Below are 15,784 nucleotides of genomic sequence, written 5' to 3' on the forward strand. Positions count from 1 at the left end.
CGAGTTTAAAGGCGAAATGATCCTTAACGCTAAAAGAGATATTTAAAGATAATCTATAAATATCATATACTCTCTCTCTCCTTTTTCTTTCTGTAATCTCCATAATTATAACTGTAATGTAGTATAAAACGTAAGAGAATTTTACAATCTAACAAGTGTTTTTTTTTCCTTTCTTCTTCTCAAAATACCAATATAACTGCAATTCGTAACAAGTATAGACTTTATATATAAAAAAAATATATATATATTCATATTTTGTGTTCCCCTCTTCGAAGTATTTCAGATAATTGCATGAAACAGGACGAACCTTGCCGATTTTAATTACCTCGATGTGTAAAGATCATTGAAATCGATAAGGTTTATCCTGTTCTATATAATTACCGTGTTTAAAAAGGGTTTTTTAAAAAAAAAAAAAGAAAAAAATGTTTGCCTATTTTAACAATTACCACATGTTCACGTAAACATCTCGTATGGACGGTTATTGCTTTGAAAGGTGACGATTTGTTTAATTAGATCGTCGTTTCTTTTTTTTTTTTGTTTTTTTTGTTTTTTTAAACTAATCGATTGCAATGAAAAGGCACTTCGTTCAAGCATTAATTCGCTTTGTAAAATTAGTCTGAGCATTATCGACACTCGATTGCAGTGTATGTATATAAATGTGTGTGTATATATACATGTATATACTTTGGACACGACGATTCGAAGAAAATCTGTTTCGAATCTGAATGATACACACAACACACGGTAAACATGATTTGCTCCGTATGCCAACTTCGAAGTTATAGACAACAGTGTGTGTTTAAAAATGCTTCGATACTTTTAGACGTCGCTCATTTTGCTTCCGTAAACATCGCACAAAGATCACCGTTTATAATGTAATCAACGAATAAAATATCACCTCTCTTCCATTTTTTCTTTCCCCCTCCCCTCCCCCCTTTATCCTTCTACACGGTAGCGTATCATTTTTCTTCTTCATATAATAATTGCACTTATTTTGCATTTCGTTACACGTTAAACGTTTCACGAATTTTCAATTGATACCTTGAAATCCCGTGAACACATCAGGTATGGTGGTTTCTAACGCTTTGACGGCCGACGTCATCATTCTTTTTTTTATTTTTTTTATTTGTAATATACTTTCTGAATAAAACTCTGAAATATAATTCTACGAATAATCTCTCCTGTTAGGTATAAAAAGATACGGCCGTCAAAGTGTTAAAAGAGAATTTCTTCTTCTAATCACACGCGAGATCCTATATGTGTACCGTTCAAAAAAAAAATCTGGTATGTCATGATACCAGATTTTCTCCTCATTGTATAAACCAACGTTGATTATAAATATAATTAAACAACAATTCAACTTGTCCTATCTTCTTACTATCGGGAAGATATAATAAATCGAGCTTACACACCGTCGCGCTCTCCTTTCTTTTTCTTCCTTCAATGATGATGAGCGTGAACGCACATTTAAATATTATTAGGCAAAATATTCAGTCCTCTCTCTCGCTCCCTCTCGTACAATGCTTTAGTAAATAGAAATACAAACTTATATATATACAAAATGTCGGGGATTCGGGGGAGGGGGACCACGAATGCACTCATACACGCATACAAAAAAAAAAAAAAAAAGAAAACATACAAACGCTCGAACGCTCTAATAATTAAGAGAGAAAGAGAAAGACCCGAATACAATGTTCATTTACATCGTGCAAGATATCCCAGAAATAAAAAAATCCTCGAAATTCTACACACGATCGAAGATCGTGTTCCTTTTGTTCCAAGATTCCAAGAGCTTTAATCATCGTGTTTCAACAGGTGGTAAAAAAAAAAAAGGAAGAAGTAAAAGATAGACAAGTGTTTTTCAATTGTCGGGAAGCCTCGATGCTAATTAAACGGCCTGCTTAAAATTCTCAAACGCATCTTTTCAGGAAGACTCAAACAAGCTTGCCATGAACACTAGATTCCAGAGGCTTCAAATCTTTTAACATTTCCTTCTTCTTTTTTTAGCCACCATTTTTCCTCGCACGATAAACATGGCAGCTAAGAAAGAAATCCTTATTTGGAACACGATCTTACGATTTAACGTGAACACTTTTTAGGACACCCTACAAAATATTCCTGTATACATGATTCGTATTATACGTTGAGCATAGCGCGTTGCAATTAAGGCTCTCCTTTCATTTCTACTTAAACTTTAAAATTTTCTCCTTTCACGTGCGTTTTTCCGGTTTTTTTTTCCTTTTGTTCTGTTCCTGTTTCGTTTTTGTTTTCTTAATGGAATAGTCGTTACTGGTAAAGATCCTCTAGAATCGTTCCATTCAGTTTAGACGTATTAAAATTGTGATATTGTTGTTTCGTTTCTTATTTTTTTGTTTCTTTTTTTTTTTGTTATCGAGTCGATTTCATCAATTGCTTGCCTGTCATAGACAATTCCCTCTCTCCGCACACTACAGCCACGTCAGCACGTTTTCAGGTTTTGTCGTGTTAGGGTTTATCAGCGATTGCACGTCGTCCAAAATGTCGCTACTGAAATCCTCGCTCAACTGGTGACGAATTTACCGGAAAAAAACAAACAAAAAAGAAAGAAATTAAAATCAAAAAATCTTCCAAACGGAGATCGAGGACGGCTGTCCGTGTTTCTGATAGGTACCTGTAACGATGGGACAAGATCGTCGGTGGAATCAATATTGTCGCTCAAAGTAGAAAGATCTGGAGTTTCCATAGGTGCACCTCCGTCTATGAAAAACAAAACCCGATTTACATATATTTTATACGATGATTCATCACAGAATAATAGCCGGCTTTGGAAATGTTTTCACGCCTTACCGCTTGTACCATCCATATTGTCGTCGATATTTGCAAGGAAATCTTCCGGGGTGTGAGGAAGAGAGTAAGCAGAACCAAGACCGAGACCACTGTCTGCGCTCTCTTGACGCACGTGTTGTTCATTGATTCCTGATAAGAATGGATCCATCGCGGCATCGGTGGTGCTCTGTCGAAGCATCAGTTCTTGCTGCAAAACGAAACATTTCGACGTAAGGAAAAAAAGAAAATATGGAAAACCATTGAATAAATACTCCTACTACTATTATGATCACCAACCTGACGCATGATTTCCTGTTGCCGTTGTTTAAGACGTTCGCGTTCCATCTGTAACGACTGAAGACGAAGTTTCTGTTGACACGCTTGCAACGTTTGATTACTTTGAATACCACCACCTGTGGGTTGCTGTTGCAGCCAATTCTGAGGTAACATAGCACCAGAAGTCGGGGCCCTTTGCAAATGCGTAGCTGAAAAAGGATCGACAGACTGAATGAGCCACTGATGATAGGTAAAACTTTGAATTCTACGAATAACTCTAATTCACGTACGAAAATAAAATCGCGGGGTACGGGCGACCTTTAAAGATCATCCTACACACTACTTGCAAGGAGTTTCGTCGATGTTTGAATGAACTTACACACTGACTCATGAATGTGTTCGAACTTGAAGTTTGAACGTGTACAAATTACATAACATAGCAATAGGCTCGTGCAAAACGGTACGGGCAATATTTTACAGGAAATAATATATCTTTGCATAAAATCGACAAGCTCGTTAATACACCTTCGTTTACTCTTAAATGTAATTGAAATATAAAAAAAAAAAAAAAAATAACATTTCAAAATCTTCCTTCACGGGGATTTGAACTCGCGCTCCAAAGGATCCTCGAACAATGATCGGACACCTTATCAACCAGGCTACTCGAATTCTTTCGACGATGCTCCTTATGATACAATAAATCATTCTAAATCGATTAATATAAAATAAACCGTCGCGGAATCGAAATGTTTAGGAATGATTTGATGAAACTCTTCCTTGATCACATTCATCTAAGGATCTCCAATGAACTTACGGATTCTAGGATCGAACCAAGAGGTGGTACGTGTCTGATGATTAATGAAGTAGATCTCTCCTTCGGGAGTACGCGCCTGTTCCCAGCCATCGGGCAACGGGCCTAAGGAATTTGTAGCAGCGCTCGTTGATTTCCCGTTGTCGACGGCTGCGGCCACGGCCGCCACGTTCGCCGCTGCCGCTGTTTTTCGTGGATCCTCCCATGTCGTGGTTCGCGTCAGGTGGCTGGAAAATAAAATTATAACACGGTTCAGACGGTCGTGCTATTTTGTACCGTATACCAGCGTGGCACCGTGCAGAAACTGAATACGCCACGGCACGTACAGTTATCCACATATAGTAGGCGAATTCTAAAAATAGTTCCATTCAAAAGACGACGCGAAGGAGTAACAGCCAGGCGCCTGCCTCTAGCCAGCGTAGTTAGGCCTACGGCGTACAACGTTTTTCGAATAAAAACCGATCAGTATTGAGGAAACTTTTTTTTTTTTTTTCAATCGAATGGCAAATACGTTTGATCGTATCGTAAAGAACGTCGTTTTCTCACAAGGGGAGCGCACGACCTTTGGATCGTTGATTTCGTTCAAACTCTGCAAGATGAAGATACTCGACTGTCTCTGGTTAAACGCAGGACGCAAAAGGTGCGTCGTCGGTTTGAAATTTAATAAATTCAAGATCTACCAAAGATTTGGATGATAGGGGTTAAAGGGTTAAATCCTAAATGGTACGGTTAGAAGTTAACACGGAGAGAGGAGGATGAAACTGTTTCATCCGAAACGGCTTTAGTTGCACGAAAACACTACGTTTCTCGGTCGACAAAAATAGCGGCTAATGGCTGTGATTGCCGATCCCGTCTTCTTCCCTTCTACCTAACGTATTTACCTTACTCGCGTGTCATTTTTCAACCGAGAGGAAGTGGAAAACATTACACCGGAGGAGCTACGAGTTCTTATTTACCTTCGTGAAACGAATACCTTTGCGAACCGTCCACCTTGCCTGACTCCAGAGAAATTTTAGACAACGACCAACGTACGGTTAAAATACGACACCCTCTATAATCTTCGACACCGAAATTTTCCGACTCGATGCTACTGAACGCATCCAAATAATTTACCATAAGGATACCCGTGGATCGACAGACGCGATTTCGTGACATAAAGGTATCGAAAAATGACCCTTAACGCGTATCAATTTCAATCTGAAAATTTGACTAAAATCGGTACATAAAGGTTTCATCGTGTATGAAATTTTTTTTATAGAAAATTCATAATTCATAATGCAATTCTTGAATAAGCGCATTCATTGAAATGTTCTTCTTATACGAACGTTGAGTGTAAATGATCTCTTTTGAAATGGAGCCAAATGTAATTCTTTAATTCTGAAGACGATCTTGAATGGAAAATGCAAAAAGCTTACATGTTTTGACAGAACCGTCAGTCGGCTGATTTTCATATTTTAGATATCGACAATGATTTAATGTTTTCATCGTTGTTCACGGTTCTTTACGATCCCGCGACGGAAAGTTTTGAATGAAGTAACGAAAGCTTTGTTTCACCGAATTAATAGAGCGATCTAATATTCTGCCAAAAACCGTCGCTCATTTATATTTCCATCCATCGATGAGTCAATACGTTTCGCTTAAGTCATCGACGAGGACACAAACAAGTTCTGTAAATCGACGTATCGTACGTGTTCCCAGTATTTCCGAGCGAGAAACAAATCTTCTTACACGGTTAATAATACCCGGCCGGAACGGAACGCGTTTGACGTAGTTTTAACATTAAGAGCATTATCCAATCGTGATGTATATCTGATCGAGACGCGTTAAGCTCTAACACCACGATGTCGAACGAAAAATAACCAGGCCGATATTACTTTTCTCGATCGTCGGATAAACTTGCGTTTCTTGGAACAATATCGATCATTCCTCTAATAAAATTAACCCCTTCGCTCTGAAGAACGGATATGCTCAGATGCGACGAGCTATGGCTCCAATAACGATAGAACGTGAAATGAAATTTAATTAGGCAAAATGAAACGGTGACAAATGGATAATTCTTCGGAAGGGTTGAAAAATCCACCCCTGTCGAAGAACGATCAAATCTACAGTGATAAAATAAAAAAGGAAAATGTACAGTGATTAATTGAAAATCAATGTTGAAGATGAGCAATCGATGGTGAGAGAGTAGAAGAGAAAAAGGATGGTGTGTTGGAAAAGCTAGCATGTCGTGGGTCTTCTCCGGGAGCGGTTGAATGCGTTCCAAGAGAGTCACCGTTGGGAGGGCAGCGCAAGAGAAAGGCATGGGGGTAAAGAAGAGAAAGAAAGTAAGAAAAGAGGGAGAAGGTGGGCAAGTAAGCAAGTAAGTAAGCAGGCAAAGCAAGTAAGCAGGCGAGGAGGCAGGCGAACAGGCAACAGGCAGCTCGAGAGCATCGGAGAATTACAAGAGGGTTTCTGTGTGGCGCACAGCATACGGACTACGATGTATTTTTACTCCGGACATCACGGCGCCGGACAACTCGTAAATAGACACTCTCGCACCGACGCTCTCTTTCGCCTGCTTGCTCTTCTCTCCCGACGTCGTCGTCGTCGTCGTCGTCGTCGTCTTCGTCGTCGTCGTCTTCGTCGTCGTCTTCGTCGTCGTCGTTGTGCAGTTTCAGTAGCCCTCCCTCTGGTTGTTACTTTCTCTCCCGTGAAAAAACTACCTTCGACGAGAGTTCGAGAGCACAAACTGTCGTCGCTTTTATCAGAGATAAGAGCCAGCTAACGCGAGTCTTTTAATGAATTTATGGAAATTGATAAAGTTCCGATCCATCTTCGACTAAGAAGATTCTTTGTTTCTTTTCCTACGTCTACAGAGATTCTACTTAAAAATCAGCGACTGATTAGTTGAATGATACCGCCTGCCACGTGCCACGTGGACTAATCGCAGCTTGGAGTAAACAAAAATACTTGTAGATTGATTTTCTTTGTAACTTCCCTCGGAGTTAAGTTATAACCTGACCAAGTTGCTAGAGTAACCCGGGTAGATAATTACGTTTCAGGCATTCACCTGTGCACCGACGGGTTAAGAAACTTTCAACAGCCTTGAAAACTCGAAATAAAATGACCTTGATGAAGAAAATCATAAATCAATATTCGTCCTGGTACATTTTCGATTTTTCCACGTGGAGACGAATGTTGAGGAATATATCACGGTGCGATTAAGTTGTCATAGACGTTATTTATGGAACCGGTCGGAACCATTAACGGTATACGAAATTTCGGCTTAAATACGAGTTGGCGCCACTTAGCTAATCCGTAGCCGGAAAACCACTTCTTTCTTTATCTGTACGAAATCTACGAGTTACTTTCCTGAAGGTTACCGAAAATAGATGGATTTTCGAAGAATGTACAAGGTTCGCTTTTCAACTTATCTCTCTATTTAAAATCGCCTTTAATCCTTCCGCTTTGAACGAGGAAAGAAAAAAATAAAGTTTCAACGGGTATTGAACGGTGATCGCTGATTGTTAAGTCGAACGAAGCGACAAGCAAAGAGCGAACCGAGGACACTTCGCGCTGCCTTGAACTTTCGATACATTCGAGGTATTCCTGGGTATTTGTCCTCCTATCTGGTATTCGCGTTTACTGCCTAACACTTCTCTAGCAGTAGTGTCTACAGGTGTGTCGGGGTCTTTAGCCTCCGACTAACCGAGTAAAAACGTCGCGTCGATCCCCGCGGATGTATTAGAATATTCAGGGTGTTCGAAATATTTCAACTTTTCCTTCTTTCCCTTCTTAAATCACAAAACATAACAATTATGAAGGATTTACTTGAAATAAATGAAATTGTTGCATTTCGAACAGCGAGTACGACCTACTCTGCTGTCCGCAGGTAAACGACGATTACTATAATGCACACACATCGAAGGTGCTCGCGCGGTACCACAGTAATACAAATAGATCGAACGTGACGTACGCGTAAAATAAAGTCTGGCCGTATATCGTTTATCTCGCGTTTTTACTTCTCTCCTCGCGTCACACGGATATTATTTATCGCTTTACCTTTCGCTTATCGAAAGAAACGTCTTTCGAGAGACGATACACGAATGGAAAAACCTCTCGCGCACGGTCGTTGTCTTCCACCGTATATTATCGCAATTCGCTACACCGCGAAAACTATGCGTAACCAACACGCGCGCGTGCATACCTGCATTACCATTTCTTTTTCATTTTATTCGCATCGCTTTATGTTCGATCAGATGAAAAGAGGAGTACAGGATATTTTTGATGCACCTGCAATAACGCAACGAGAGATTACCGAATCGGTACCATCTAAGCTTCGGGTGGAAAAGAATCAAAGGAAAATCATTCGTCCACGTTGCTCTAACTGACCCTGAACGTAACAGGATGCCGATGTCGCATGAACGCAACTTTCACTGCATTCGAAAATGCACGCTAAACGTCCTCGAAACGAATTTACAGGTAAAACGATCATGATCTACGTTCGATCCTTCTCGTCGATCGCTTTTCCTCGACAATTACCAACTATGGCGAGAAGAGCGCCACAGAGATAACGAACGAGCACCGATCAATTGCCGTTAATTCCTCGAATAGGTAATTAGGTGAATCGGTTAAACTTTCCCTTGGATTTCGGGAGAACCTAGGGAGATCCTAGGAACAGGTATTCTTAATATCGGTATTAAAGTAAGCCAAGCATTTATGCAACTATCCTCATACTGTTCCGATTAATTCAGACTTATTCTCAGCTGGTTATTCGTAATCGCTTTGGTATCGTTCGATTTTAGGCATTTCCAGGAATCTCGAAGAACTCGCGACGCGATGCCTAGCGGTTCGACCGCCAAAAAGCTGGATCACGAGCCAGAAATTCGAAGAACACGGATGAAGAAGTGTGACCGGTTGCTCGATAATGCGGATTCGTAAGAGAGACCGAGAGAGTCGGACGAATTCCACGGATAAAATGTGTGACTCTTGCTCGTGACTAATGTTTCGTCAAATGATACAGTTGACGGAAAACCTTGGATGCCTTCTCGTCGTGTCTCGTGTGTTCACCTGGCGGCGAAACGTGTTTCTCGAGCTGCCAAGACGTTTCGCGAGCACACATCTATAGGGTGTTTGAAAGAAAAGAATTCAGATGCACCGGGATAGATGTGTTACACGAATCGCTCGACTTTTAAGCGATAGTGTATGTTCATCAAGGATTATGTACTCTCTTTATAGCGAGTACTATTTATACCATCACCCTCCCGCACAATTTCAAGAAATCTAAAAGATCAGAAATATAATTGCACAGATTTCATGATAAATATTATCCTAAATTATAAAATGATATACATTTAAAAGAAAAAAAAAAAAAAAAAAAAAATTCCTCCATGGGGATTTGAACTCGCGCTCGAAAGGCAAGTGCCTAGTTAATTTCTCCACGATCTACTTAGAACTAATTACCTCCACATAGGAGACTACAGTAGCCAACAGTCTATAAAACACTGACTGAACCACTGTTCACATCAAAGTGAATGAAACAGTAATAGAAAAAATAGAAAAAAAAAGAAGATTCCTCCGCTGTTTCGCCAAAGTCATTTCGTTTCGTTTCGTCGGAATACAGTTGCTTTCCTCGCTGGTATGTAATACGCGAAGCTAGGTAACGGGACTAACGTATAACATTATACACGGCGAGGTGAGGTTGCGTTGGCCGCTTAAACACAGGTAAACGAAAAATCGAAGAAAAAAATAAAAAGTATAATCCCGATACAGATAAACGAAGCTGGCAGAAATTTCGCGATGCGAACGATGCTAGCAGAGAAACCGGCGGAAGGAGAACGTGTTTCGTCTCCTTAACGAGGAGCAAACGCTTTAAACGGTTTACGTATATCTCCTTCCCCCGGTATCTTTATTTTCTAATTGAAATCTACACGGTGCTCAGCCGTATTCGGGCTGCGAAATAGAACTTACGGATTTCAGAATGAAATTCATTCGTTTCAGAAGAAAATCATTGGGTAGTGGAGGATACGATAAGAGGATAGAATAAATAAATTGCTTTTTTTTAAAATATATTATTTTATTAATTAAAATACTGTTTATGCTAAGTTCCTACGTTTTCCAATTCTTTACAATACAAGCGATTGGTTTAATCCCTTTCAATTTTAATTACTTCTACATTATCTATATCGAATTAGCGTAGTTACTTATATTTGCACGTTTTAAGCAACGAAGCCACCAAGGAGGCATCGAAATGATAGGTAACTTTAAGAGCGATCTTCTTAAAAAGTATAAAAGTTTCGAAATATATTCTTATAGTTATTCGTAAAACGATGCTTCCTCTACAATTTCAAGTAACAAGATGTAAAAATAAAGTGAGAGAGAGAAAATAGCGGCGCAGGAGCTAGAATGGCAGAGTCCTGCACTCGATGCAGACTTTTGCGGTGCAAGCCATAAAAACTGCGATTGTCATCTAAAACAAAAAATTATTTAATTTTTAATATCTACATTAAATTTGCTAGGGGGCGTAGTACCTGAGGATTTTCAGAAATATTAATGAACATGTGAAGAATAAACTATAATGTCCGGCCCTAAAATTCAGGATAAACATACCTATATATGAATGAATAAAAAAAGCTACGTAGGTTATCGTAAAATCCTCAGGTATTTTCCTAGCAAATTTAACGTAGATGTTAAAAATATAAACATTTTTTTGTTTGAAATGACAATTGTAGTTCTTTCAGAGGCATCGATGACGTGTTTCATTAACCTCAAGATTATTGAAATCAACGAGGGGACGATAATCGAAATACCGTAAGCATCTTAGAAATTCTGGCGATTTCTGTGCAAGAAGGTTTCTATATCAGAGGTGCGAAATGCCGGATCAAATGGGTTAAGATTCATTTAACACCCTATATAAATGTGAACTCAACACGAGGAGACGACGTTTCCTAGAAACAGTGGTATTTTCTTTTTCTTTTTCTTTTTTTTTTTTTTTTGTTCTTCAAACAGTCACTTTGTTCGCGGCTCGAATCACGTTTCAATTACGCAAATTAGATTCTAATAAGTCCCGCTTCTGGATAAGATCCAAAAGCTCGCGGTGACGGCCACAGAGAGGTAATTGGACGAACGAGCAAGAAGAAGAGGAATAAGAGAGAGAGAGAGAGAGAGAGAGAAAAGACCGGGTGCCGTCAGGCCAGTCATTACTGCCATAATACAACACAACCGTGGCCTCTCGCTTCGTTGCACTTCTTTTGCATCGAAACATTTACACATCGACCAACTATCCCCGCCTCCTGTTACGTGTCTTTATCGAGGATCGTCATGCTTTTTCCTTCTTTCCAAACGATCATTCAACGTTCCTGATATCGACACCGCAATCGGCTCGATTCATTCTCAAAGGCAACCGAACTAATATTTTTCCTCCAATGGAAAGTTATGGATTTCAACTTTTAATAATCGTTAAGTTCAAGCGTTAATGTTCCCTTGTTTATTTTCATACCGATTACATAATTCATTTTGCGTCGTACATTGAGAGAAATTCTCTAATAGAAATCCTATCAATAGCGCATACTTTTTTACATACAAAATTGAAACGTTATTCTGAAAGTCTATCAATAGACATTTTGTATATTTTGATAAAAAATCCACGACTGCAAGGTGTACACCTAACTTTAGACTCTGACTACGCTAACTATATATAGTTTTACACACCTTTACTCTATTAAATTACTAATAATGCGATTAAAGATTTTCGATGTTTCATTGTAAAGGTAAAAAGATACGATTCGATTCGTCCCGATTGATTACCCTTTATGCCAAAGTATTAAAATAAGCGTATATCGACGAAAGAACCCTGAAAACTCGATTAACGAGCGTTGATACGCGTACGCGAGGCGTGTGTAATTATTAGCCGAGCAACTCCTTTCTTTCGTTTACCTTTTCATTCCGCTTCCTGCATTGCAAATAGACGCGTTACGAACAGCTGTTGGAAGCTTCCGATATAGAAAAATAAAAAAATATACCGCGTTTCACGAGTCAAACACGGATCTACGTAACACAGCTCGGAAATTTCGTAGAATCTATACCGAACGTTGATTCATAATCCTCTTTCTAAATTTGTAACTGGCCTACGCTTTTTCCATCCAGTGTATTTAACCCTTTCTGACGTACATATACGTCATTCAAAGCGTACGTTTACGCGAGAATTGATTAATTCAATATCCAACCAACTATTCGTCAAATCCGTCGACTTAGCAAAAAGGATTAAACCGATTTCCTGTACTCGTGCTTTATCTTAAGATTTTAAATCTCAACAACAAGGTCGAAACACGTATCATCCAATCGTGTTTTCTCGTTCAGTCGTTCCCATTCCCGGGTAATTAAATAACAATTAACAAACATGATTACGTTCGCCGCGTTATCTTCAAACAGCTCGATCCCTGAACGATACCTATCGATCCTAGACTTTCGCGATCGTTATCTGCTCGATAATCGAATTGGTCCCGTTGAAATCACGGGACATCGATACCTATGCGAACGAAGAAAACGGAAACGTAGCAGACGAAACGCGACGCGACGCGGTTGCAACAAACGATTGCTCGATTTCTCGGCAAGAGAATTGTTCTTCAGCGAAACGAATCGCGAGTCAGGCTGGGTTAATCTAACCTCCGTGAGCTCGCCGGAAGAGATAAGCTCTAACAATAATATATAACAACGATATTAAATTCGAACGAGGAAAAAGAAGAAGGAAAAATTTTGCATGAAAGAGGACCGTCAAGTCGGGTTCTCACGAACGGTGAAACGTAGTTCCTGGTATTCCTCAAAAACCGACCCTCCTCCATCGTATTCGTTCTCACGAATTTTTAGCGGCAGGTAAGGGATATATATCTGGCCGGTGAAAACAGAAATGGACGCTTAAGCTCAGGTAAAAGCCTCTGTGAAAAGAAGAGAGCGGACAGGAACGGCTCTTCTCGAGTTTTTTTCTTTTTTTTTTTTTTTTTTTCTCCCTCTCACTGCTCCTCTCTGTGAACGTGTGTTCTCCACGTTCGCAAATAAGAAACGAGAAAAGGAGAAGAACAATAGCCTTCACTTCGGTCAGCTTTTAGAGTGAACGATGAATATTCAGAAAAAGCGACCGACTGAATGGAACCGACAGACTTTCTTTCTTTTCTCGGGCACAATATACCTGTTATCGAGAGCACCGTATCGATTATCGCCGGTATATCTCGACGTGACATCAGCCACTACACGCTCGAAATTGTAATCAGACATCTCGAACGTGTGCAAGGAGAAAAACGAGCGAGGAAAAAACAACGGGTGAAAAATTTCAAGCTCGTCCTGATACAGAACGATCACCCCAAGCAAAGAAACGTGGTGGTCGGGTCAAAGACAGGTGGGTGGAAGGAAGGAAGGAAGGTAGGAAGGAAGGAAGAAAGGTAGGAGGTGAACGAGGCGACAAAGCAGACAAGGGAGCGTTTCCCACGACAGGTGACACGTGGGAATCCTAGTCACGGCGCAGGTGGATCAGGTTAAACGTGCCGGGATGGAGGAGGGGAAGGAGAGGAAGGATGGAGAAGGGGCTGGATGTATCGGGTAGGCGGTTTGTAGATTGACGAGGAGAGACAGCAATGGAGAAAGATGAGAGAGAAGGAGATGGCGGGGACGATGGATGCACACAACGAAGTGGGGTAAAGAAGACATGGCCGAGAAATGGAGGAACGGAGAAACAACGATGAGTAAGTCCGAGGTGGCGATAAAGACAGTAACGGCCTTGAGGTATGTGGGACCCGAACACAGAGAGAAAATATGTTGAACAGCGTCATAGAGCACGGATGAATTCTCCGATAAGCGATTCGATCGAATGCGATTCGTTTTTTGAATCGTTAATGTAGAATCGATGCGATGCGACACGATAGAGTTAACGGTGAATAAGAAGACAACGAGAGAGCACCTGTTTTCGTAACGATTTCGAAAATGTCACGTCCACGACTGCTTCGTATTCCCTTCGTATCTTCGTCGAGATAATGCCTTAAGAGGATCGGCGAACGCGAAACTACGTTTAACGAGGAAACCTTAAGAGCGTTCGAAAAGGATTCCGTTGATCCTAACGAGTCGAGCACGATCCCATTGACGGGGTACGGATTCGAACTTGGAAGATATGGCAGACAGTCGGTCGGCTTGGCTTAATCGTAATAAAGCGTTAGTGTTATAAGAGGAATGGGAAGAGAAGAGACGGTAAGAGAAGAGAAGAGAAGAGATGTAAAGAAAACACAGTGACAGAGAGACGTAACGAGAACTCACTTGAGGAAGTAGATTTGTCCCTCGGGGGTGCGCGCCTGTTCCCATCCATGTGGCAGGGGACCCAGGTCGTCGACCGTACTGATGACGTCGTAGCTGCGTTGCTTCTGGTGATGGTGGTGACGCGCGTGCGGCTGGGGCGCGTGCTGAGGCGCCTGCTGAGCCGAGGCGTAGGTTTGCTGAAGAGAGGCCGGGCTGCTGTGGGCGCGAGGATGAGCAACGGTTAGGCCAGCCGCGGCCGCGGCCGCGACTGCTGCCGCAGCCGCACCTGCAGCGTTCGAACCGCTACCACCGCTGTTTCCACTTCCACCGGTAGATGCACCTGCTGCCCCGGTAGATGGTGTGGCACCGGTCGCGTTTCCACCGGGTGCACCACCACCGACCGCCGCTGCGGCCGCTGTACCGAACGCCGAATCCGCCGAATTCTCCCGGGAATGCGAAATCGAGGGACTCTTGCTACCCGTCGACGGTGGATTGAAGAAGGAATCTGGTAGATTGCGCATGCGCAGTGGTACTTGCAGCGGACGCTTCGAGTCTGGCTTCAGGACGCTGTCGAAAAGCGCCTGTAGATCCGATTCAGAGTTTTGATCGATCCTTACCACGAGATTACTCTTCGACAACTGGTCCACGTCCTGGTTCAGCGCCATTTTGGATCACGCACTCTAATGCGCTTCTCGTGTCTTTCTCTCTCGCCCTGTCGTCTCTCCTCGTGTCCTGTACACTGGCTACCTTTCGTTCTTCTTTATTTCCGTCTCTCTTTCTCTCCCACCTTTTCTTTCCTCTCTTCTCCTATCTATCTCTTCTCGTACTTGTCTTTCTCTTTCGCCACCGTACCAAATCTCTTCTCTACCTCTACCTATCTCTTTCTTTCTCCCTTTTACGAGACGTTTGCAGTTGTCTTTTACGGTACACCTATGAGCATTCGTATACGACACACCACCAGTCTCTTCTCTATACGACTCGTACACACCGTCGTCTCGCTCTCCTCCGTCACTCCTCGGTTCCTCGACAACGCAATAGTTTCTTCTCTTTTCCACCTGTGCGTTTCGCGCGAGACAACAAAACAAGCAGGACAATGCCGTCGCCGCCGCCGCCGCCACCGCCGTCGCTGCCGCCGTCGTTGCAACTACCACAAGGTCCCCTCGTACCGGTATCCTCGACAATACCCTCGAATTCCTCGACGAGCAACGTCTCCTCTCCACCTTTTACCACCGATATCGCGCACCAGGAGAAATCGACTCGTTTTGCTAGCCGGCCGTCTAGCAAACGAGTGCTAGCGTTCACCGTGCGTGGACACGCGATTACGTACAGGGCCTAGAAACTCCTGTGTGTTCAACTGCTACTCGAGTTGCATCGCCATCTGCTGACCGTACTTTCTACTAAATCAGATTGGCGGCATCTATGAAGATTCTTTTGCTAATTACCTACCTGATACAAGCTTTCATAATATTCTCAAACTTAAAAAATGCAATTGCTTTAAGAGTTAAAAAGTAAGTGGAGATCGTCAAATTTATGGAAACATTTGTCGTCCTAAAAATCATATCAATATATTTAACGTTTAAAAAATCAATATTGTTAAATAAATAATGACTAGTACGTAAGATTATATCTTTTGAA

General features: G+C 41.5%; 1 protein-coding gene across 1 annotated transcript; it reads right to left on the bottom strand.

The window, feature by feature from the left end:
• Positions 1 to 520: 520 nt before the first annotated feature.
• yki (Transcriptional coactivator yki) lies at positions 521 to 15,499 on the bottom strand. The gene is made up of 6 exons (XM_034330188.2): positions 14,171 to 15,499; positions 3,896 to 4,119; positions 3,103 to 3,290; positions 2,827 to 3,013; positions 2,651 to 2,736; positions 521 to 2,543 (listed from the first exon to the last, which is right to left on the bottom strand). Exons 1-6 carry the CDS (start codon positions 14,812 to 14,814, stop codon positions 2,448 to 2,450), a joined length of 1,425 nt encoding a protein of 474 aa, XP_034186079.1. The 5' UTR covers positions 14,815 to 15,499; the 3' UTR covers positions 521 to 2,447.
• Between the last annotated feature and the right edge of the window lie 285 nt (positions 15,500 to 15,784).

The sequence above is a fragment of the Osmia lignaria genome, chromosome 2 (assembly GCF_051020975.1).
Source record: "Osmia lignaria lignaria isolate PbOS001 chromosome 2, iyOsmLign1, whole genome shotgun sequence".
In the NCBI taxonomy this organism is placed as follows: Eukaryota; Metazoa; Arthropoda; class Insecta; order Hymenoptera; family Megachilidae; genus Osmia; species Osmia lignaria.